We start from the raw sequence: 25128 nt of genomic DNA on the forward strand, positions 1-25128 counted from the left end.
GATTTGGGCCAGAAAACATTTCATTGATAGCATTATCTCTTTGAATCACCAAGAAAATGTAATTATTATAACTATTTTAAATTCTACCAAACTTTGCAGCATTTCTTCTCGCTGGCTAAATAATTTCTATTAGCAAAAGGAAAACGTAACTCTTTTCAGCTGCTTCCTCTTGAGGGATGTAAGATATCCGCAAATTTTGCTAACACGTTCCAGAACAGCCAGCTGTTACTATCCACCTGCAGCCATAATATTGATTGAAAAGAATATAGAACCTAAACATGGATAGCTTCTGTAATTATGTAGAAAGAGTTTAATACATGACTCTACTTCAAATGTCATCTGGCAATGGCTATAACATGGCATGGAATATATTAGGAAATAATTTAGCTAGGTGAGAAAGTCTTAGTGAAAGACCATGCACTGTTTCCTTATGTTCTATTTAAACAGATTCCTGAAAACATTACCCACGTATATGGAGAAAGTTAATGACAAGACCAACAGGGCTCAGACACCTCTCAAATATCAAATAAAAAGTAGCTCACATATTTCTGTGCTTCTGCAATTTCCCAGCAATGTAACTAAAGTGGCTCTTTCAGAGAAGACTCTGTATACATGAAAAGATAGGAAACAGAAAATAAAAGTACCTCCCCACCCTGAGCTGATTAAATAAAGATGCCTTTTTTTTGCAAATATTTTGACCTCTTGCTACAAAGAATGGAAAAGGTTTGGCAAGAAGTTTTCAGCTTCAAACCTGTTTTAAATACCTCTGAAGCCTGGTTATATGCCCTGTCAGGACCCTTACTATTTTCTTTTTGATGAATCAACACAATACAATATATGTATTGTGACACATTTGCAATTCTATTGGAGATTTTGGCCCAAGGGAGCAAGGAATGTGAGTCAGTCTAATCACACCACTGCTGGCTTTCTAAATGGACATTTTTGAGTTTTCAGTTGAAAGATTCGGGTTATTGATGTTCAGATGAAAAGTAAAAACTTTAACAGAAAGTTGACTTCTGTTGGAAGGGGAGGGTGTTCAGTAACAAATTTGCCATTTTTTCAAGAAATCTTGAACGGGAAAACTTGGATCAGCTCTTGCCCTCGGAATGTTTAAGTCCAACAGGTCGCGCACAGAAGCGAGATTAGCGGTCAGTCCATGGAATGACACTAAACAGGGAACAGCAATTCCTCTGTAAATCCTTTTGAAAGCTTTCTGCTAGATGATGGCCTTCTCCACAGCATCCCCCTGACCTAGATCTAAGTGAGATAACACTGATGTTGACAGTGAAATTCTGAATGGGAAACACTGCCTTACACAGCTGTTACATCTCCTGTGGGTCTGGGCATAAGTGTATTAGTTTGGAGTCAAAGAAGGGACTGCAGAAAGGACAGATAAACAAGGCAAATGCCTAAATTGGTAATAATTCAAAAAAATATATTTTGTCATTAAGATACAGTTATGCCCCTCATTAATTGAAAAACACTAATACAGCTTATGGGTTCTGGGCTAGCATGAACATCAAGAACATATGAAACACAAAGACAAACACCATTAAATGCTAAGCTCTTTTTGTAGTTAGCATAGCAGTATATCAAGGTTTTACTGTATTAAAATCCCTTGAGTCTTATTTTAATGTTGTTCTTTGTAACACCGCAGACTTTAGCATTTTTCTCCAAGTAACTAAGTGAAGAGCTCTACCAAGGGGAAAAGTCCCATAATTCACAATCTGTAGACCATTTTCTGCATCACTTTCCTAAGACTTCGTTACCTTGTAAGGACTTGACAATTTCCAGTTAACAAGACACAGGTGCAACTGATTAGCAAGTCTGGTGGAGCTCTAGATGGTCCCTAACATCCTCCCTCAGTAGGTGAGTATTTATTTTCCCCTTCTGAGCATCAGGAGGTTTTGAAAGCTTTAGCTAGAGAGAAAAAGGCTAAATGCTATCAACAGTAAAAACTTTTCCATTTGAAAGGACGTGTGTTTCTACAAAGGGAGAAAGAAAACGTGGGTTATTTTAAAATGTTACTGGTAATGTATGATTTAAATTTTAAAAGGTCAGAAAAATGAGCTTTGTAAGTTTTCATTGGGGATTTTTCTCAGACCTGAATGTTATACTACTTATTTTCTTCAGCATTGATAACAGTTGTAGGTGATGCTTTTTTTTCTCTCCATTTTGAAGCCCCTCCAGTGTAATTTATTTTTGTATAGCTTTGTATAAGGTGCTTGGGATCAAGAAAGATCCCAAAAACCTTCTGACACAAAGTCAAAATGCAATACTTTTTTGTGAGAAGGCAGCAATCCCATGTTGTTGTTTCTCACATTCAGACCTTACAAGTTGTGGGGTTGGCTTGAGACGTTAATTATTCTTTTCTTTGTATTTTGTTGTTGTTTTGGAATGGTAATGGACTATTCTGAAGTAGATCTGTCCTTTAATGGGATTAAAACTTACATTTATAAAAGAGAGGATTTTAAGAGAAGGAAGGAATGGATAACCAAGATTCTTGCCAAAGGCAAGAACTCTGCTCATAAAAAGGTGAAGGTTTTAGGAATTCACAAAACAGTGTAATATTTAAAGAATCAGCAGGAGAGGAAATCAAGACATCAAGCAGTGAAAGCGAAGCAAAGCCCCATGGTATCCAGGACCTTTGATTCTTTGATGCTCATTCAGAGCACAAGAGCTCCGACTTAATTTCAGCTACAAGGTCTTAGTATTTTTACTTGGTGACCAGTTCTCTTCTTTTGGCTGGTTAAATGATGAAATTGTTTCTCCTTCTAATAATTGTTCCCCAGGTACTTTGGCAGCTCATATTGAAGTTTGTATCACACTTGTAGCATGCAGCATTGTCCACTGAAGTGACATTATTATGCTATAAATATTAAATGTATTATGTAATTGTTAATATTTAATATGTGTATGTTACATCAATATTAAGAATGCCTGACACTTCCTCCTGCAAACTCTATTTTCAGTTAGTTATAACTTCTCGTACTTGTAATGATTTGACACAAAATTTTCTGTGCCAGGTGTCTGCCTCAGGCGGAATTTTGTGGTGTTCTTCAGTTTGTTTGTTTGGTTTTTTTTATTCTTTTAATGTCAGCCAAAGCAGCTCAGCTATTCCTGAGAAGTCGGCTAGGGAAAACCAGGCACAATAAACCTGGCAGCCTTTTCGAAGGGACCTAGTGTATCCTTATCCTGGGGGAAGGCCCTTAACCTTTGGCAAAGGTGTTACTTTTCTTTTGGATACCTGCTTCAGTTGGTTGCTTCATGTGGAAAACCTGCCAGAGTGTGGGTAAACAATGAATATTTAAGAGATCACAGTTCACCCTATGCTCACACAGACCTGTTGGAATATGATGTCAAATATGGCCATCCATGCTCAATGCCTTCAGCTCCCATCCAAAACCATCCTGAATGTGTGCTTGCCCCCGCAAAAAACAGCAGCTCCTTTTAGCCCCAGACAGGAAAATGAAAACTACTGGTAATAAGATAAAATGTGTGACACATTTCAGCCATCTTTTCCCCTTGTGTTCAAGGTTAATCTTTATCTTGCTCATGCTAAAAACACTGAGCATCCCTTAAAACCTGTTTGTTTTGAATTCCTGAAATAAATTTGCAAAGGGCAATTGGGAAAAACAGGTTTAGTCAGTAAATTTTCAGGATAAAGGCAGGATCAAGCCTTTCCTCACTTTTATGTCTTAATGGTTTTAGCAGCAAGTTACCTCGAAATGCATATTAACTGCACACATTATGGAAAGAGGACATCTTCTTCCTGTTGGTAGGCAGAGCATACCTGCCTTTTCTCATGTTCTCCAACGTCTGCCTCAGATCTGGCAGTCCATGCACAGTCCCTGAGACTGCAGCAGTTGTCGTGCTGTGAAACCACAATGTATCGTCATACACCTCCCTCAAATAGCATGGGTTTACTTGGGGGTGTCCTGAGAGGCCTTTCTGCTTTCTGCCTCCTCCACTTACCCACAAGTTGCAGATTGGTTTGTCAGAATAATGCAGTATACATAAAAATCTATCGTAAGTGAAGTGAAATCACACAATTATAATTTCTGGTACAGCATCAGTTTGATTATAGCTTCTTTTAGTGATATTCATACACTCCAAAATGAATACAAGTATTTTTATTGTAAAGATTTCTGCCATTTTTTCTCTGGATGGATGCTCTGGAGACCAGAGTAATTTCTAGGAAATTTATAAGTACATTTAATCTAGTTCTATTTTTTTAACCTGACATTTCTTGAAAAAAAACCACAACTTTTTTTTTTAAATTTTAGAGTATCTGAATTATATTGCTTATTAAATACCACCCATTGTATGTCTCTAATTCATAAAAAACATACCAGATAGTAATAATTTTCTTACAGAGAGTGTTTTAATGTGCTTAGTGTTGCTATTTACAGTGTATAACTGCTATGTTAAAGAATGTCAGTACAGACAAAAATTAGACTAAAAATTAGGTTTGTTCAGCAAAACATTGATTGCTGTATCACAGCCTTTTTATTATAGCATTTGGTTCAAAGAGCTTTGCATACTTTATTGAGCAAGCTGCATATTTTTCTGGCTAAGGTGTGTATACTGTAGTCATTACATTTTTGCACACTTCACTGGCTGAGCTGCATGGACTACTTTAACTATCATCAGGAATACTTGACTGAGTTCAGCTGCTTATTTGAGTGCTTCGGTTTGTGTACTTTATTACTTCAGTGGTGTATGTTGATAAAGTTCTGTGCTGTTAAATTTTTTGTTCTGCCAATCAGAATATACCATGCTGAGAGAACTGCATGCATTGCTAACTGCTTACTCCATGGTGAACATGAGTGGTTGAAATGTTATAATCTGCAGTTTTGTTAAATGAGCTGCATATTTTTGTTTTTATATACGTTGCTTACCCAGTTGTGTACATTTGCCCAACTCATTATACAAAATAAGCTTGATTGGAATAAGAACATTCTCTACCAGCTGTCTGCTCTGAGTCAGTATGTAACAAAATTAGCAACTTTCTCTTTCCAACAGTGACATGATTGCATCCAAAGTTTAAGGCAATTGCTTTGGAGATCTTGTTTGTTTCATTCACTCCATGCAAACATCAAGATTAACAAACCAATTTGTTGCAACTTAATTTGTTTTCACAAATATGAACAGAGTTAAGTAACAGAGGAAAAACTCAGCATTCTAATACAGGAAAATGCTTCCATGTAGAGTATGGAATATGTAGAGACCTAAATATCATTATCTAACTTAGAGCCACCATGCATTGTAAACATAAGAAGATGGAAAATAACTACAGGCTTCCCAAGATGGATATTTCATCAGATAAATGATATCCAAAACACTTAAAATTACAAACATAAGGCTTTGTAAATGAAGTGCATGCTTTCATCAAGAGTTATAAAAATAAGCTCATCTCATGACCAATAGAAAATCTCAAAATGCTGCAATAGAAAAAAATGCATGAAAACTCATGTACAAGGATATGTAGTTTCTTCATTTTTGGCACAAAATTGAATTATTATCTTTAAGAAAGTTTTTTTTTCTTGATTTGCTAGGTTTTTTGAGTCGGTTTCAGTAAAACCCACAGGTTATTCTTAGATTTTGTTTTGACTAATTTGCAGAGTTTGCTTAGGTAGCAGCTTGTGCTTTCATTTACAAAATCTTTAGCAATACCTCACCTCAAAACAACTTTCTTAATTTTTCTTGAGTACAGACATGCTTAATTAGGGCTATATAGTTTACCTGGATTCCTACTTGCTCCACATAAATATGTAAATTCAGAGGGATCTGGGCAGGCTGGATCGATGGGCCGAGGCCAGTGGTGTGAGGGTCTACAGGTCTCAGTGCCGGGTCCTGCACTGGGGTCACACCAGCCCCACCAGCGCTACGGGCTGGGCAGAGTGGCTGGGAAGCTGCCTGGTGGGAAAGGGCCTGGGGGGGCTGTTTGACAGCTGCTGAATGTGAGCCAGCAGTGTGCCCAGGTGGCCAAGAAGTCCAGTGGCATCCTGGCTTGTATCAGAAATAGTGTGCCCAGCAGGAGCAAGGCAGTGATTGTGCTGCTGTGCTTGGCACTGGTGAGACCGTGCCTTGATTCCTGTGTTCACTTTAGGGCCTCAAGTTGTGCCAGAGGAGGTTTGGGTTGGATATTAGGAAGAATTTCTTCACCAAAAGGGTTGTCAAGCATTGGAACAGGCTGCCCAGGGAACCGGTGGGATCACCATCCCTGGAAGCATTTCAAAAACATGTAGATGTGGCGCTCAGGGACATAGTTTAGTGGTGGACTTGGCAGTGCCAGGTTAGTGGTTGGACCTGATGATCTTAAAGGTCTTTTCCAACCTCAATGATTCTGTGATTCAATGAAATCTGCCTGGCTCCTGTTGTCAGTGTCCCACTCTGATTGCTTTCACTTTAATACTATAATTCACTGTTGTCTGAGCAGAATGCCTGGAAGGTCCAGATTTGTTTTTGCAAAATTTTACATATGAAAGCTTAATTGATGTTATTGCTTGCGTCAAAATTGTTTGATTTCAAACAGTGGCCATTTAATTCTCATGAACCATTATTTAAGAGTGTAAACATTACAATAGTTTGTTCTAAAAACAAATATGTGAATACCTGGGGGCGAATACTTTTAGTGGTCTGTCTTCACCGATATCTGTGGAAAAGAAACTTAAAGACAGAGGTATAATAGAATGTATTAGTATATACTGGAGCATCATATAAAAATTAATTTAGTCTTCCTATTTTGTTTTTTCTTTGTACGTTAATGTTGGGCATCAAAAGAGTATGAGAAACTGGTATACTGGACTTAACACCTGAAAAGTAAATGCACTGCATGAGATGAGGTAGGTCCAACCTAGAGTTTCTTAACAGAGTAAGTGATTTTGCATAAGATGACTTACAGCAGACAGATGGTGAGGAAGAAGGTTTTGTCCCTGTTTTCTCTTTTCTTCCCCCAGCATGGATTTACTTTCAGTATCAGTCCGTTACCAGTAAAGACATAGATTTTGCTCTTCCTTTGAAATGTTAAATTTCAGCTGCAGTTTTACCAAAGTTATTAGTGTAAACTAAGATCAGTTGGACTCCTTTATTGCATTCAAAATAATTATGGCTATGTGTAATTTCTACCGTGTAGGTATCCTGTACAGTTTTTGCAGAGGAAAATTCTTCCTTTTGCTAAGGGAAGAGAAATATTCCTTTCTTTGGGGAAAGAAAATCAGAAATATTTTATTTTTTCCTGCTGCTGTGTGAGGCCTAAGCAGGTTGAAAGAAGCGACCAAGAAGCTTTAAGAGAAGCGTTCTCCAGGAGGAACTGGCTACTCATGGCTTGGATGGGTGTACTCTTCACTGGGTAAAATCCCAGCTGGATGGTCGAGCCTAAATGGTGGTGATGAATGGAGTGAAATCCAGTTGGTGGCTTGTCACAAGTGGTTCCCCAAGGCTCAGTGTTGCGGCCAGTCCTGTTCAATATCTTTATCAATGATTTGGATGGGGGGATTGAGTACACCCTCAGTCAGTTTGGAGATGACAACAAGCTGGGTGGAAGCACTGATCTGCTTGAGGATAGGAAGGCTCTGCAAGGGGATCTGGAAAGGCTGGACACAATTCTATGATTCTATTCTGTGATTATATGAAGGAGCTGGAAGGTTTTCATGAAGACTGCTGCCCTGTTTCCCAGCTTTTCACCAACCTCTCTAACACTAACTGCAACAAACTAGGCTTGCTTTTCTGTTTTCAGATCTGAGTAACCTATTTCTTTCTATGACTAGGATACCTCCTAAAACCTCAGCATACTAAATTCAAAACATACATTTCATGTATAGCAGTGCAATGTAAAACAACATGGACTATTAAAATACTAGGAACAGACAGGGTATACATTCTATGAGATCTAGGAGAATAACAATAATTCAGAAGATACACATCCATTCCATATATTTTCCATGTATATTTTTATGCATGTGGTATATGCAATACACATATAAGCTCTTTCATAACTTTTACCTGACCTTTTTTCTTTATTTTGTTTTCTTTTTTGTTGTTTTTTTTTTCCCCAGAGAGTAATTTTCAATGTCGTCAACTTCAGTAAAACAAAAAGCCTCTATAGAGATGGCATGGCTCCAATGGTGAAATCCACAAGCAGACCAAAATGGTAAGTTACCCTTTCAAATACTTGCTTAGTGAGATAGAAGTGTTTTACTTGGCACTTTCTTGTAGCAAAGACCTTATGGCTCAGGTGCATCTTTTTGTAAGAGTAGGAGAGAACTTTGATGCAAAAGCAGTGTTGTGAGGACAGGTTCTCTTTGGGCCAGATGGACAGTATGAACTCTGGAGGCCCCTTCCAGCCTTGCTGTGACAGCGTGTTGGACTGCCTTGTTTCAGTAGCATGACTGATGTCCATTCAAGCAAACTGAATAGTCACGGCTTGGGCCAGATTATTTTTCAGTGACATCCCCACCATCCAGCTGTTAGGACAGTCCCTGGCTCAAGTTTTGGCCTGTGCCAGCTAGCACTCTCCCAAACAAAGCCTGCAAACAATATGGGAGATGGACTGGTTCCGAAAGGCTGTTTGGATTTGTTCTTCCTGTTTTGGGTTGGTTGGTGTTTAGTGGAAGAATGTCAGCTCTGCCATACAAGTTGACCTCATGTGAATGAGCCGTCTGGTCTGCTTTATCTAAGACAGAAGAAGGCCAAACAACCTTGCTGTAAGCTTCACAATATATACAACACAGATAGGCATTCACATATGAAATACGTGAATACCCATATAGATGGTACATTCTCTCAAAGCAAATGTAATGAAACATCTACTGTGAATAATAGTATGTAAATCTAATGAGTCCTAATGCATGCAAGACTCCCAAGAACTGTATGATTTACCTTTAGCTAGGAGACTTGTTTGAATATGGATAGTGAGGTTAGGCCATAAGTGTAAAGTAATGTATTCTTGTAAGCCTTTACAGCTGCTAGTTTTTACTGGTTAATTAATAATACATTTGATCAAGCTGCACGTTATCTGAGCCTTATAAATATATCTTTCTTAAATACTTCAACTTTCACAAAATTTCCACCCACAGATGTTAACTTTTGATGGTCATAAGATTATTGTTACTGTATGGCTTCCTCTTCGTATGACCAACAGAATGGCTATTTGGTTTTTTATCTAGAAGGTAAGGTCATATGGACAGAAGAGCTGTCTCACAGTACAGTTAGTGGATGGAGTCAATTCCAGCTCAATAAGAGCATGTAATAACATTGGAAATTAATTTAAAAAAATCCATTGTGTTTAGTGTTTTTGTAGCAGAAGTCATGTTAATTGTGTTTACTATTTATCTTCAGAAAAATCTTTTGGGGTATTTCAGGGCCACATTTATCAAGCATACTTTAATAATCTTTCAAAATCTTTTCCTTCTCTCACTGGGGTCTGGTATTTGCAGCTAAGTATATTGTGTGTTAAGTTCACATATAAATCAGATATTGCTTTCATACAAATTTTATGCCTTACTTTGGTTTCAAATTAAAGTGTAAATCTTACAAAACAATGCAAAATGGGCTTTTTCTAGAACATACAGGCTCCTTCACTATTTCTAAAACAGATTTTTCTCCATTTCCCTGGAGATCTATTTATTTTTGTGTTTTATATTTTTAGGGGATGTATTTTGCTCCCATGAAAGTGAGGAATGTATAACATTGCCTGGAGCTAGGCACAGTGTAGGCAGCAGGTGCTGAGCAGCTTCCTTGTACAGGGCTACTACCATACTTTAATCCTGTTTCAGAAATTCTAGCTGTAATTTTTTTCCTTAAAAAGATCATTATTCTATTAAGGTAATTTTATTTTTTTCTAATAGTCTGTGTATGAAAACATCTTGCTGTGCTTTGAAGGTGTACATTAATTCATACCGTTATCAGGGACCTTAGTGATATTGGGGTCTACTCAGTATAATTTTCTGTCTTGATGTTAATAGGAGTTATGCATGTGTTTTCCAAGTGGGAAAATACATACATTATTTTGAGTTATAGGTTTTCTATTACAGCTGTCTTCCATTTGGATTATGCCTTTTACAGTTACCTCTGTATCTGTTTCCATGGCATTCTAGTGAAACCTGTAAACAAAATTTTCTCTTTCTCTGTTTGCTGAAATAGGATTTACTAGTACTTGCAGTTGCTAATGCAGCACACAGGTAGTTGTGGTCCTTGAACATGAATAGGGCAATATCCAGCTGCATTGATTGGATTCTGTTTGACGCTTTGTTTATATTAGTCTAGTAAGCAATACTGAATCATTCGACACTGCAAAAGTGCTGAGGTTTACACAAGGGTACTTGGGATTCAGAATAGTGCAAGGAAACTGCTGGAACCCTCCACCTTGTATTAAGTCTGCATAGCTGGTTAGTGGATATAATGTAATTAAATTAGAAAATGATATATTACAGAAAGTGGAAGAAACAGAAGATTATAAAATCAAGTCAGAAGGAAGATCACCAGAAGCCATGGTCTCCAAATATTCTGTAACAGAGTACTGTCCTTCATCTCTGAACTCTTATGTACTAAATATTTGAGAAACTTGTCATTATTGTGCCTGCCTGTGGAATTGTGTGATCCATACTGAAATTGTCCCAACTTCCTCTGGCCACACAGACAGAAGCAATGCTGTGTCACACATAACTATTCCACTACCTTTTTTTATACAATCAGGTATGAGTTCTAGGGTGATAAATTGTCTGTTTTCCTTTTTGCATTTGAGAGATGTAGGTACATTACTCCCCTTAATAACAGATATTCAAGCCCGAGTTATACCCTTTTGATTTAAATGAGAAAGTTCCCACTGTATTCAGGATAGAATTTGACCATATTTCTCACAAAATCCTGCATATCAAAAGTGGATTGGCCTCCAGAGACTGTGATTTTTAATGTTTGTTTTCATTGTGGATACTGAAACATGGCTCCGAGCTTTGAAACATTTTGTGAGTTTGATTCTTGACTCTGGAACAAATCACTGCCAAGTGCTCTTGAAGTAGAGAGTGTGTCAAACACAGATCAACGTTTTTGACCTGTATTATCTTGCCCTGTGGGGTAAGATCTTTAAATGCAGTCAGCATCAAGGTTCAGCTCAGTGTTACTGATGTAAATGGAGTATATCACTGTCATCAAAGCACTCTATGTGGACACAGATGTTCTGGTGTTGACATATTCTCCTCTTTTGAAGTAAGGCCAAACATTTTCAGTAATGAGCTACTTAAAAAGAGAAAGCAGAATGCTGAAGGATAACGAAAAAACCAGATCTCATGGTAAAGAAAAAGGCCTGTCAGTCTGACCTTGGTGCCGGGGAAGGTTATGGAGCAAATCATCTTGAGCGCCGTCACACGGCATGAACAGGAAAACCAGGTGATCAGATGTAGTCAGCATAGGTTTATGAAAGGCAGGTCCTGCTTGACTAACCTGATCTTCTGTGACAAGGTGACCTGCTTACTGGATGAGGGAAAGGCTGTGGAAGTTGTCTGCCTAGACTTTAGTAAAGTCTTTGACACTGGTTCCCAGAGCATTCTCCTGGGGAAATGGGCTGCTTATGGCTTGGATGGCTGTATTCTTTGCTGGGTAAAAAAGCAGCTGGATGGCCGAGCCCAAAGGTGATGGTGAATGGAGTTAAGAGCAGCTGGCGGCTGGTCACAAGTGGTTCCCCAGGGCTCAGTGTCAGGGCCAGTGCTGTTTAATGTCTTTATCAATGATCTGGATGGGGGTAGTTGAGTGCACCCTCAGCAAGTTTGCAGATGACACCAAGTTGGAGGAAGTATGGATCTGCTGGAGGGCAGAAGGCTCTGCAGAGGGATCTGGGCAGGCTGGATCGATGGGCCGAGGCCAGTGGTGTGAGGGTCTACAGGTCTCAGTGCCGGGTCCTGCACTGGGGTCACACCAGCCCCACCAGCGCTACGGGCTGGGCAGAGTGGCTGGGAAGCTGCCTGGTGGGAAAGGGCCTGGGGGGGCTGTTTGACAGCTGCTGAATGTGAGCCAGCAGTGTGCCCAGGTGGCCAAGAAGTCCAGTGGCATCCTGGCTTGTATCAGAAATAGTGTGCCCAGCAGGAGCAAGGCAGTGATTGTGCTGCTGTGCTTGGCACTGGTGAGACCGTGCCTTGAATCCTGTGTTCACTTTTGGGCCCCTCACTACAAGACAGACATTGAGGTTCTGGAGTGTGTCCAACAAAGTGCAACGAAGCCCTTCTATGATTCTTTTTTTAAAATAAAAGAAAAGAAAAAGAAATTCTGATTAAAATGATAGCTATTTCCCGCATGCAGAGTCATTGATTTACTGAATATTCATTCCCAGAGGGGTAGAGCCAAAAAACCCAAAAAACAAAAAAACCCTAAAGAACTGAGTAGGTTAAGGTCCAAGTCCCTCTACCTATTTTTCTGGTTTTTGGGGATGCGCTATGTTGACACTAAATAATATGTGTTTGTGCCAGTTACATAAGTCAAATTTCACTGCAACGAATTACAGCTCATACATAGAAATGCAGTATTGTGTCATGTTACATTACATCAGTTGCTTTTCATAGAAAATTGGACAAGATGAAACTCAAGATTTTATTTTAAGCCAGTGGAATGGCCTGCGTCTGGTCACTTATCATTTTTGCTTAAAATTTACTGGTTGTTCAGAAGTTTTACAACAAGATTTTGGAGAATTGTTTGGGTTTTTTTTCTCAATAAGGACTACTACAAGTATATAGATTCAGTTAATATCATGGAGGCCTGTTTAGTTTTATCTGGGTCTGTTTGCTTTCTCTGTTTAAATTTTTGCTATGCTGATGCAATTTCTACTGTAATCTTGTTTTTCTTTGCTGCTTCGTTTAAGTGCAAACTAATTTTATGGCAGTTTCTTAATCATCATTTCACACTAAAAGCTCTGTCCTTGGAAGGTGTTAGTAAAGCCTACTGTGTGGGCATAGCAGTGGAAGACCATTTAAGTACATACACCGTGCTATTATATTGATTGCATGAAGTTTTACAAGTTTCTCAAAGTGAAATAGAAGAGTGAGTTGTTCGAGAGGCAGCAGATTTTCCAAATGATGAACTGAGCAAATATTCCCTTTGGGCAGAGAACAGCTATAACTCTTGATTATTCAGTGTGAGCATTGCCTCATTGGGGACATTAGTTTTTCAAATTGTGCTAATCTTTTAAAAGTAACAACTGGCCACTCATCACCTTAGGTATTTCAGCAAGATCATGTGCAAAACTCTAATTAGTATTTATAGAACAGCAACGCCTCCCAGTAGAATAGTAGCAGTAGCTGGCAAATATCTGGTTGACACCTGTTAAGTCTTCAGACATCCATTGTATTTTATTCTGCATTTCAAATGAGCAGGGAGCAGTAGGTGAAGTCCCCATAATTAAGGGATAAAGGATAATAAATAACATGGTTTTTGAGTGGATGAACACAAGGTTAAAGGCTGTTCTGCAGTTGTGATGCTGTATTTCAGGAATTGTTTGTTTATAAGTAATAATGCTAGCTACAATATTATGGCGCTTTCAGCATACGAAAGAGGATTTATATCGAGATTTACATGTGTTTTGTTTATAATGTCAGATTTCAAACTGCTTCTTGGCAAAGCAGTTACTTTCTTCCCCGACTTTTATCACACTCAGCATTGATGGCTTTTAACTGGATAGTTGCCTTCCCCAGCCAGCGCTCCACTACCTCTGTTGCTATAACATCTACTGTTAAATACTCACAACACATTGCTTCTGAAGCTTCCCCCCAACGTGGAGTACAGAAAAACTTCTAGGTAATTAATTCAAATTTGAATAATTTAAATCTATATGTATCTTGGTAAATATTGTCACGATGAGGAATTTTGGTAGACATTGAGAAAAGCAATGTAAGTTTTATGAACAATACTCCATATGTTCCATTCATCAGAAAGGGACAAGACTGAGAAAATCTGAATTTTGAGTAGCTAAAATGTGTTGATTCTTGCCAAGTTTCTTTAACATTTGTGTCTACAATGCAGTGTTACAATCACTACCATGTCTACCAGGCTGCATTATACATTCAGAGACTTTCAGCAGCATTTTTAGTATGTATTTATATATCTTTAGCCATAAGATAAGCTGTTTGTGAAATGAGCTGTCATTTGTGGTGAAACAGTTTGAGAATAAAGCACTAAATATATATATAGCTCACTAATCTGAAAGACTAAAATTGCTTACTACAAAATATGTAGTGGGCCGGGGTTAGTGGTAATATCACCTGAATTTAGGTAAAGAATATGAACAAGCTGTTATTACGTGATTCCTTCCTTGGCCTATTTTACACCTTTGGCTACTCTCCGAAGTTTGTTCTTTTGCCAGTTTTATAATGTAATGTGTGCTTGTTCTAGCTTTCCTGAGGGATCTGGTGAGAATGCTTTTGGAGGTTCAGAAGTATTTCCCATGGCACAGGTGCATGCTGGTGCAGTCTTTGCCGGGTGCAGATCTGGCTCCTCAGAGCTGCTTCCTCCCTTGTGCTAGTACAACTCTGCATAGGATCACCACTGGGAGCTGGGCCAGGTTAAAAGTAAACTTTCAAGGAAGAGAAAGAAGATTTAGTCTTGGTCTGGTTCATCACATAGATCCAAAGCGAGCAGCATGGATCCAACTGGAGAAGCAGTGGGGGAGGTGGGAATAAGTGGCTGGAGCAGGGGTGAGGGAATGAGTTAGAAGCTGCTAGGAAAATGCCAAGAGAATTGTCTGTGGAACCACAGCTCCTTTTCAACAACTTGTAGCATTTTATTTGAAGAAAATAGGGAGAAAGACATTGCAGTATTGACCTTTTAAAATCCCACGTTGAGTGATAAGCAGGAACAGTTTTGTCTTGGTCTTACTGTAGTTCTTTGGAAGAAAATAAGATGTTTTTAGACAGTTTTGAGGTTGGCATGTATATGAAAGTAAAATAACTGCCTCTGAAGTCAATCCCCGGGTAAATTAATGTTTGTGTGAATCTTGTGAAATAAGAAAAGAAGCAGACCTAACCACTCTACAAACCCACAAAATAAATGCACTCTCTCCCCTTTCCCAGTCCAGCAAAGGTAGTTATTCCTGGGAATATAGAGTAGGCTACATACCACTATTATCAGACACAGCTTTGTGGAAATAGAGGAAAGGTTATATTCTAGTGACATAAAGTATGAATCAGATCCCAAACTTAATATGTTTATTGTGCAGACTAAATGGGATTAATTTCTGACAAGAAGGAAAGTTAAATTTTATCGACTGGGTGCTTTTTAATTTTAAGATGTATGGAATTATGTTGGGTAAAATTAGCCAAAAGGAAATTAAATTAATATAAAAGGCAAATGAATTTTAGGATTCAAAAAGAAAATAAGGAAGAGGCTGCAAAGGACTGCTAAGCCATCATTTAAAAACCCTAGCTATTTTATATGTATGTGTGTGTTTCCTCATCATTTATCTGACTGATATCCTATAAATCAATTTATTTAGATTACAGCAGAGTCAAAAGGCCCCAGTCAGGATCAAGACTCATTGTGCTTAGTGCTGTGGAAACATATAAACAGACAAAGTCCTTTTCCAAAGTTGTGAAAATTTTATGATTGATTTCAGTAAGAGCAAAGTTAGGCCAATACTAAGCACTTCTGAAAATTCCGTCCTTAAAGATTTATTCCAAGCAGTAACTGTTTAAAAAATGACATACTGCTTACATAAGAGTCTAAATATTTGATGGTTATAGTATTTACATCTAAAACACCAGAGGCTATGTGCTTTAATACTTCAATCTGTTTCCCATATACTCTGTCAACATGAGTTCCCTGCATTGATTGAGGGCACTCTGTGATCCCTGAGGTTGTATTCATGAAAGGTTACCCTTGGTACTACTTTATTCATGAAAGGTTTGAAGCACATAGGAAACAAATGGGTCTACTCCTGCTAGGTGCATTTTGTTCCTCTATAAATACTTAATTACTGGGGTGCTGATGAGAAATTCAAAATCTTAAAAAAAGTGCAGCTGCCTGAAAATAGTTCCCCCATCACCAGTGCAAATCACAATGAAATTTGCAGCTGGGAGGTTTTGTGGCAGTTTAAAACAACTGAATTGTAGGTTTTTCCCACTACAGTCTGTGGTATTGAGTTTAATGGCTGCAAAATATGACCAGAGCTGTTCATTACATCCCCTCCTGAAACAGGTCATTCTCTTTCCTCAGGTGATGGGCATTTGGTGGAACTGATTGCATGAAAAGTGTTCACAGAACTGGGTCCCTAACCTTGGCAGGTTTAAAAAAAAGTATGTAAAATTGAGGATTTTCCCCCCAGAATGAGTCTGTAAGTTAGATAAATATAGGCAGCACTGAGCTCAAAGCAGAGTCAAACTACCAAGAGGACATTGCAGCTTTTCATTGCAATTTTGTACTTTGAACTAATGGAGCGAAACAGAATGAAAATCACCTCTGTTAAGAATGGCATTTATCAGCCGTAAGTACTTAGTAGTAAGAGCCCTACACAGACAAAGCTGAGTGTCACCAAGAAATGTACTTGAAAATCAGACTGTTAACACAAGACTACACAAATAAGAGCCAAAAACTGTAATCACAAAATGCAACATCACTTTAAGAATGTTTTAATGGTCTGAAGAGTGCTAGACAAGTTGGATTTAACAAGATGTAATAATCTATGACATAATATAATTGAGAATGCACCAGGACGCAGCACAGCCAGGTTAAATTTTGGCTGCCTTTCACTTAGCTTTGCAACTTTAATGATCTTTCAACATACGATTTTAAGTATACACAGTACTGTCTAAATTTATATACGACATAAAAACACAGGATGTGCAATGTATCAGAAATACAATTCTAAGTAAAGTTAGGTCTGAAATATCCACCCTAATATTTTAAAATGTTTAAGCCATTAACAACGCTTTCATTAATTTTCTGTGAAGAAACAGTATTTGGTGCAGAGGAAAAGGTAATGGGAACTATTCATTGTGAACTTCTGATAAAAGTGAGACAGTTATCAGGCACCTACCTGCCTTATATTTGAAGTGCCACGGTAAAAGCCAAAGCAATGAGTTCAATTTCTCATTTAATAGAACATAAAATAGAAGACAAAAACATTTTGCTGTACTGTGGAAATTGAGAATTGTAGAGAAAGTAAGCAGTAAATAAGTATGGCAGGCGATAATGCAGGAACAGAACATTAAAATAATAGGTGCTGTATCTTGAACTTTGTCTTGTGGGATTTGACAGTTATATATAAACACAAAATATAACATCCTAATTTTTATGGTGTGATTCCTAGAGTTAAGTTATGAATTAATTTCTATACGATATGTCACCGGTTTGGAAGAATTAAAATTTAATGACAATAGAACAGAGATAAGACCTTCCCTGCATCTCCAGATGCTGAGGCAGTGGCTATGGTTTGTTTTTTCAACTGCTTCAAGTAGGATTGTTGAATTCTAGCTTGAAAGTGAAACTTTGTCTTCCTGCTTCACTGTATTAAGCATCTCTGAGATTGAAAACTTAGCAAGAGCTCTCCTAGTGTGATTAGAAAGTATCCAATATTTTTTGGCAGCAAATACTAATTCCCATCTTTCTGTCTGGTACTGCTCAGGCAGCACAAGGATAACCGGCTGTCAGGTGCTGTGGGTAATGGAAAGGTGAGGCTCCAGGCTCTCAGTGGAAAGCTGGCAGCTCTGCTGACAGTTCCCTACCCCTGGAAAATAGGAGTGCTGCTGGGAGGGGAAGGGCTATGCTGGGCGAGGGGCCTGGGAAACGATGCTTTTTGGCTGGAACATCATCCCTTTGGAAACCATGAATCATCAGTACAGGCTTGAGCAATGCAGTGCCTTCATTGCTGTTCTCAGATACTGAGGTTTCTCTCTGTGTATTCTCTCTACTATTCAGATCTGTTGGTGGAATTCAGGGCTGGCATTTATCTGCCCAGAGGCGCAGGACTTCGTGCAGCCAGGCTAGAGTCTCTCTCCAGTGCCTACAAGGGGGTCCCCAGGTCTGGGACTGGGACTCAGCCTCCTTACGCAGATGGGCTGCAGGTGAGCTCTGTAGCTGAAGGGCAGGTGTCCATCCTCAGGGCATTACATGTGCTACAGGTGTGCGGGTAGTTAAAACCCGACTCTTGTGTCTGTTCTCTCCCCATAACAGATGGGAGGCTCTGAGGCAGGAGGTGAGCTTTTTGTACTGACTGGTAAGGGTTGGATATTTTTTCTTCTTTTACCACTCTCACACCCTAAATATCATGTGAGCTGTCTAACTGATTTTGTCTTTTAATAGTGAGGCAGACATGGTAATTATTAAAAATTATGACAAAGAAGCCATAAAATACTTATTTTGGCTGGAGCACTTTGTTTAAAGCAAGATGCCCTGTGTGTGCCTAGCCTGAGGGGGACCTGGCTGGCCGACCTCCCTCAGGCACTGCCCGCCCGCCCTCCCTCATGCTGCTTAGGCTCTGCTTTGTGCTGAGGCTTAAATCGTTAACAACAACTTTTCATTAGTTTTCTGTAAGAAACAGTATGTGGTGCGGAGGAAAAGGTAATGGGAACTATTCATTGCGAACTTCTGATTCAACTTTGTTGCCTTATTCCCTCATTTTCCTCATTCTGCGCTTTGCACAGGCTTCCCTCAGTGCTCCCAAGCCTGGAGACAAAATGGCGGGTGCTGGTGCTGAGAGGGCTGGGGGTTTGCTGGTGCGCCCTGTCCCTTTGCTGGCCTGTGGGGGTTACAGGGGTTTGCTCAGGTGCCATATGCCCACAGACTGTGTGGCTGAGGGAACTGTGTCACGAGAAGTACAATAATGAAAAAAAGCCTCCTACCACCAGCTCAAGAATCAGCTTTTAATTGGGTACTAGTTGTATATTTATTAGGGAATGGTATTAGCTGGCTGGACTCATAGTGAAATGATTGCAAATTGCAAAATCGGTAAATTCCAAGATTAGGAATTGCTGTTGAGATTGAGGAAGAAAGTTGTGTTTGTTTTAGCTTTTTGTTTGAAGACTTCACTGTTCAGCCTTTTCCAGGTGCTGTTGTAAAAAATACTGTATTCATTCCATGAAGAATTCTTCAGAATGGTTTATTGCAAATGTGTGATACCCTTCAGCAAATTTATAGGAAAGGCCATTGCAGCTCAAGATAAAAAGAGATTCAACTTAAAAGGATACATTCACCATAGAAAGAAGTTGAGGAATATCCAGGTTAAAATAATTTACCATGCCTTTTAATATTTGATTAAAATCCTTTCCTAATATTTTTCTCACTGTAGTTAAAAAGCACCAGTACCTGATAGCTTTGAGACCAGCAGTGATATAATAATTTACCTTTGATAAGAAAAAGAATTTTTCCCCATCTGCTACTCTACTGGATAGTTTAATGCTCTTATGGTTGTCTTTTAAATATCTTTCAGTCAATGAAGGGGAGTCATGCAGCATATGTATGTTTGTACGTAGTTTTTTAATTAAACAGATTTACACGGGCTCTTCTGAGGGACTGTCCCTATCCTGGAGGTGCTCATGGAAGGGATTGTTGTGCAAATCCTGCTTGGAAGGTGTTTGGCTCGTTTGCATTATGTGAGCTTGAGGAATGACTCAGCAAGGGGAAAAGTGTGGCTGCAAGTGCAATTAGAAGGGCTTTACCTTCAGGAGCAGCTTCTGTAGCTAAAAGCAAAGTCAAGGGAAGCAGAGAAGAAAATGCACTTGGATTCAGTGGGTGTTAACCCCTGCAGGCAAAAGACTGATACCTCCTTTAAAAGGAGGAAAAGGGGAGAAACACTATTTGTGCACCTGGTGAAATGAAGGGGGAGTTGATTTAGGTGGGAATCATGGATATAAATACAGTTTTCTGTTTAAGTAAAAATAAGCCTTGTGCTGTAGTGCTCCTTGAGCATATGTTGTTAACTGTTAGATTTCTGTCTGAAAAGCAGATAGGCTTTAAAATCAGTAAATTACATGCAGTCTTGGCCTTTAATCATGTACTAAGAATTATGACCTTGAGGAAATTTCCACCGTTGTGTACTTGCAAATTAGGAGTCTTACTCAGAATACAGAAACAAGGTGAGAAAAAGTATGGGACATCAGTTATACAAAAGAAAACATGAGTAGCTTTTATTTCGAAACTGTTTAACACAGTAGAGCAGGAAACTCTACTTTCCTGCTATTATGTCTATGAATAAGCATGGGTCTGGATGTTTCTACATCAGTCTGAAAGGGAACACTAAACTGCAGGTCTGCTGGTAAAGAAGCCATGTGCAAAGGGTAGCGTACATGTCAATATTGGAGATGTCTTAAAGCAGCATGTAGGAGTCAGATTTGCTGTGCTTTTCTATTTCTATAACTCTGAGATCTACCGAGAGTTTTCAGACTTACTGTAAAGCAACCCCTCCCTGATGTGAGATATCTGTACATCAGAAGTCAGGATCTGTAATCTGTGCGGCTATATTCTTTGACAAGAGTCTCACAGTGCAGTGAAAATGAACAGAGCTTTCTGGATTTGTCATTCCTAATACTCATCAACTTGTATCTGTGTACTTTGAAAGTACAGAAACCAATAACCTAGATGAATCATAAATGTCTAGGGTGTGTGTATGTTTGTATGGGGAATGCTCCTTCAGTTTTTCTTTTCCTTTTATTTTGGCAAAGAATTTCAAGTTTACACCAAGAGGCTTGGCTTCAAAACTATATCTGAATAGAGGAAATGAAAGAGTGGATTAAAATGGAGAGAAAATAGTATCCGGGAGTGAAATATGTGACTGGTGTCTGAGGCCTCTGGATACTAAAATTACAGAAGGAAATAAATTACATGTTGACTGCATGTTTTTCCTTCACTCTTACAGCAATAGAAACCAGGATGTCTTCTATATAAAGTAACAGTGAACTTAACCGTAACCAGGCATGGGAAACTGTGTTTTAGTTCTTAAAAGACTGTTATTTTGCTGCACAATAGAGCATAGCATTTATGTTCACAGTACTGCCACTGTGTGGTCTCCCCTGAAATTTTGCAGGTAAGGAAAGCCATTCTCTGCCAAACCATCAAGACACTCAGCGGCGTGTACAAGTGGGAAGGAGAGTGATGGCAGTGAAAATTCCATAGATGCATTTTGAAAGACTTACCCTTTTACTTTTGGTTTGCCTGTCTTGAAGGGGGGGTTCAGGTTTGTGAAGTTTCTGCCCTCCAAATATATACTGTCAGCACAACATAGCATTTCAATATCTTAATATTCACAGCTGAAAATGAAGGTTTTTACTCTGTTTCAAAAGTTGGTGCACAATGTTTAGGTTAAACCAAGCTTGTTATTAGAGTTTCTTTAAGGTTTTAGTTCTTAGAAAGCACAGTGTAATGAAATAAAGATATGTCCACTGACAGAATCTAACATAAATAAAGGCTGTTTATAGCTTTAACATGTAATTAATAAAAGCTATTTCTCTTGAAGCCACCAAAAATGTGGATTAAAGTTTAGAAAACCTTCTGGTAAGTGAAGCTGAGATACTTTATAGCAGATGCACAAGTGGTGTATATATTCACAGAGAACATTTACAAGTATCATTAATATGTTCTGCCTGACGGCATGAGCCACATGCACGAGAAGTTAATGGTCACTAATGCCTCAATAAAAGCTATTTATTGGAATATCTTTTTAAAAATTCACCTTTAAGTACAGATATTTGATATTGAGTTCTACTTTCAAAATGCAGTTCTGTACTCACTTCTTACGTTGGTACCCAAACATTTTTGCTTGGGGTGGGGGGAATTATAAATAATTTAAAATATCACAAAACTGACACTTAGTAACACAATACAATTATTATAGTAAAATTTTAATAAAATTGACCTAAAGTATATTTTTAAATTTAATATAGTATTCTTTTACTGTACTAGTGTGAAATGAGCCTGAAACCTCTGAAGTTACTGAGCAGTGCTTTTTTTTTTTTAAACTCCACTTTCTGCAAAACTCTACTGGGTGTCTTCTGTCTTATTTTAACAACTGTGGTTTTGAAATTATATTCAATTAGTATTTTTTATATTTTTTCAATATATAAACAAAATATAATTCAATATATAAAACTGGAAAATGGTGAAACAATTTCTTGTAAATTTTTGTGGCATATCTCAATGTGGTTGTGTAGGCCAGGCTTAGAAAATCCTGCAAACTAATAACAATTGCTGCATCTTTGACATTATTTGACTTCTACTCTCTTCCTCCTGTTTCATGTTATATTTTTTTGAATGTAAGATACAAACTTCAGAAAACAGTGCCTTGAAAACCAGTACATTATATTAAAGACATGAAAACTCAGAGGTATTCAGAATTCATGTATCCAATTGCACAATAACAATAAGCTAACTGAAGCTTTTAATTGTGAAGGAGGAAACTATTTTTATTCAGTAAAGACTTTTATAAGAAATAAAGGAAGGGGGGAAAAAGACATCTATTTCAAATGATGGTACCACTCTTGGATTGCACAATAGGGCTGAATCTCTGTCAGTGCTCCCCAGTCAAATAGCTAATAGCTGCCTAGGACATGTATACAGATGAAAACAATTCCCTTGGGTGGATAAAATGAAAGTCAACTGAGGTAGAAGGAGGGCTTTAAAAGTAAGTAATGAGACCTTGGCAGATTTTGAAGACTTTAGGGTAATTATGCTTGGGTTTTTGTGGTGCATAGAGTGTAAGAAGGCTGATTGAAGGAATTTGGTGAGCTCAGCCAAGGTGGTTATAATGTTTTGTTGTCTTCTGCTCAGAGTCCCATGCCAAGATAGAAATATAATGCTTAACTAGTGTTTATTATCACATTTTACAGGAGGAGAGATAAAGGCAGAGGATAATAGATTTTTTTTTCAAGGTCATTGTAAGGATCAGCTTTGGAACAAACTCAGAATTTTTTCATTCTCTTTGCTTCTCAGTTCAGTGATCTGAAAGCAATAAAAATCTACTACCAAGTTTACTACATCATGCTGTTACATTATTAGCTTAAAACTTCATCCAATACATAGCCTGGTGGTAAGCGGGTATAACTTGGGTTTGGGTATTTCCTTATTTGAATTTTTTCAGAGATTTATTTTTTTAAACTCCTAGAGAAAGCTTGAAAGTTTTCAGGCCTTCAGAGTGCAGAAAATTGATTGCTTTGTTTGAGAAGTGTATTACTACTCCTAGCAGAATTTACCGCACCTTTTTGGTTAGAAAGACATACTTGTATTCACTTATTCTAATCTGAGATCTACAATTTGTCTCTCACAATACTTGCATAGAAGTTATCTGCTGCTGTGGATTACTGGAAAATATCATCCTTCTATCACCTCAGAATACTTGCATGACTTGAGTTTTAAAGCTGCCTAAAAATATACCCAGATGCTCCAAACAAAGCCACAGAAAGGCTTCATGTAAGCTCCAGAACAATTAATCTCGGCAGTCCCTTCTAAATAAACCATGTGCTGGGTCAGTAAAGCCCACAAGAGACAGCCTCTTTAGATTCACTGTTTGCACAATTTTCTGCTATAGACCTTCTGCACGCGTTTGGAAGCTTGTCTCAGTTCTAACTGCACAGAAAACCTGCACATAATGACAGATTTAGCTTTCAGAAGTTGTCCAACTAAGTTTGAACCACTGAAATGAAGGTTCATAACACAAAGGTTGACATACCCTTTGTTGAAATGATGCCCCTATAATGTGGCATATTAAATATTTAACATAGTTTGCAGCAGATGAAAAGCAATTTTGTTTAATTTTTCCTAAATATTAATGCTATCATGCACCTTAATCCTTTCATTATAATAAAAATTTGCTCAAGCTCATTCTTATTAAACATTTTCTAATTTATAAGGATATGGATGTTTTGCTTCTGATCCTAATAAGTAATAAGGCCAAAATGCCATTGTAAAGAAAAAGGGTGAGAACTGGGAGGGAGCCTTCACTCATATATAGGGAAGAATTACAGGCTAGAAAAATAAGGTTTTTTGGTTTTTGTTTTTTGTTTTTTTACCCAAGGACACCAAAGACAATGCCTATCTCCCAAGTAACCCAGCTCAAAGGTTTGGGTCAGTTGTCAAGGAATGAAATTAAATATCTGCAAAACACTCAGTGAAATGACCTGGAAAATAATTTATAAAGAGGTTGCCATTCATTTTTGAGTGAGGACTGTTCCATCTGTATCTGTGAACTACGGGGGGTGGGGGAATTAAAAACCCCCTAAACCACCAAAAAAACCCCAAGCCTGGATTGGAATTGGTCCCAAATCGACTTTTCTCTGTGTCCTGGAACAAAAATGTAGCTGGCAATTCTTTATAATGCTTATTAAAGATGTGTTCCTCCAAACACTTACTGTTAGTAGGGTTACTGGAGACAGTAAGCCCTTAATACAATAGCACAGGTTTCCCATAACCCATCCAGCTTTACCCAGAGACAGCAGCAATGTATGCTACACATAATAATATGAAAAATGAAAAAGAAACAACTTTAAGGCAATATTGTTTAGAATATGAATGTATTTAGGCAGTGTTATACTTGGTCCATGTATATTGATGTGGCTCCACTAACTGCAGTAAAACTACAGCTGGTAGTGGTGGTGGATGTGGTTCATTTTTGTACTGGAACTAATGTTTCTGGTTTATTTTAAAAATTACTTTTTTCCTTCTTTCTGTCATTTAATTCACACACACACAAAACTAAATTCACACGTTTGCTTCAAAACTGTATTTTTATTATGAAGCTTTTCTATCCATGTAGAATGACTGTTTTCAATTTCCAATGTCCACAGACCTTCAGTTGCAGAGAAAAAATATTGCTAATTTGCTTGTATACAAAAAACTTTTTCACTTGTGGTAGATGCAGTTTTTAAAAACAAAATTGTTTTTTTTTAATATTAAGCTGATTAAAACAGTCTTTGCATAATTCTTAGGCCTTCTGAATCCCATGTTGATTATCTGAGCCAATAACTCTTACGTGGAATAATTATATAGGTATTTCTATTGAGAAAGCAAAGAATGAACCTGCAATATAAAAACCTGAGTACAGTAGCTCTGGGGATTGTGAATACAATAGGTCAGTACTTGTTTTCATGTCAGTGTAAATCTGGAGAAACCTTTGGATTTAGCTGGAGTTATGTTAGATTTACATCACTGTAAAATAGGCTACTT

At 38.1% G+C, this 25128-nt stretch overlaps 1 protein-coding gene across 5 annotated transcripts in view; it reads left to right on the plus strand.

Annotated features, from left to right (window-relative positions):
• LOC130156627 (BEN domain-containing protein 5) overlaps nucleotides 1–25128 on the plus strand; it is a 965146-nt gene that overhangs the window by 238025 nt on the left and 701993 nt on the right. For all 5 annotated transcript variants that reach the window (XM_056355197.1, XM_056355198.1, XM_056355193.1 and 2 more), the window contains exon 4: nucleotides 8061–8155. In XM_056355197.1, the coding sequence (XP_056211172.1) occupies nucleotides 8061–8155 (95 nt within the window). The remainder of the gene's footprint in view (nucleotides 1–8060; nucleotides 8156–25128) is intronic.

This window comes from Falco biarmicus, chromosome 11, assembly GCF_023638135.1.
Source record: "Falco biarmicus isolate bFalBia1 chromosome 11, bFalBia1.pri, whole genome shotgun sequence".
Classification (NCBI taxonomy): Eukaryota; Metazoa; Chordata; class Aves; order Falconiformes; family Falconidae; genus Falco; species Falco biarmicus.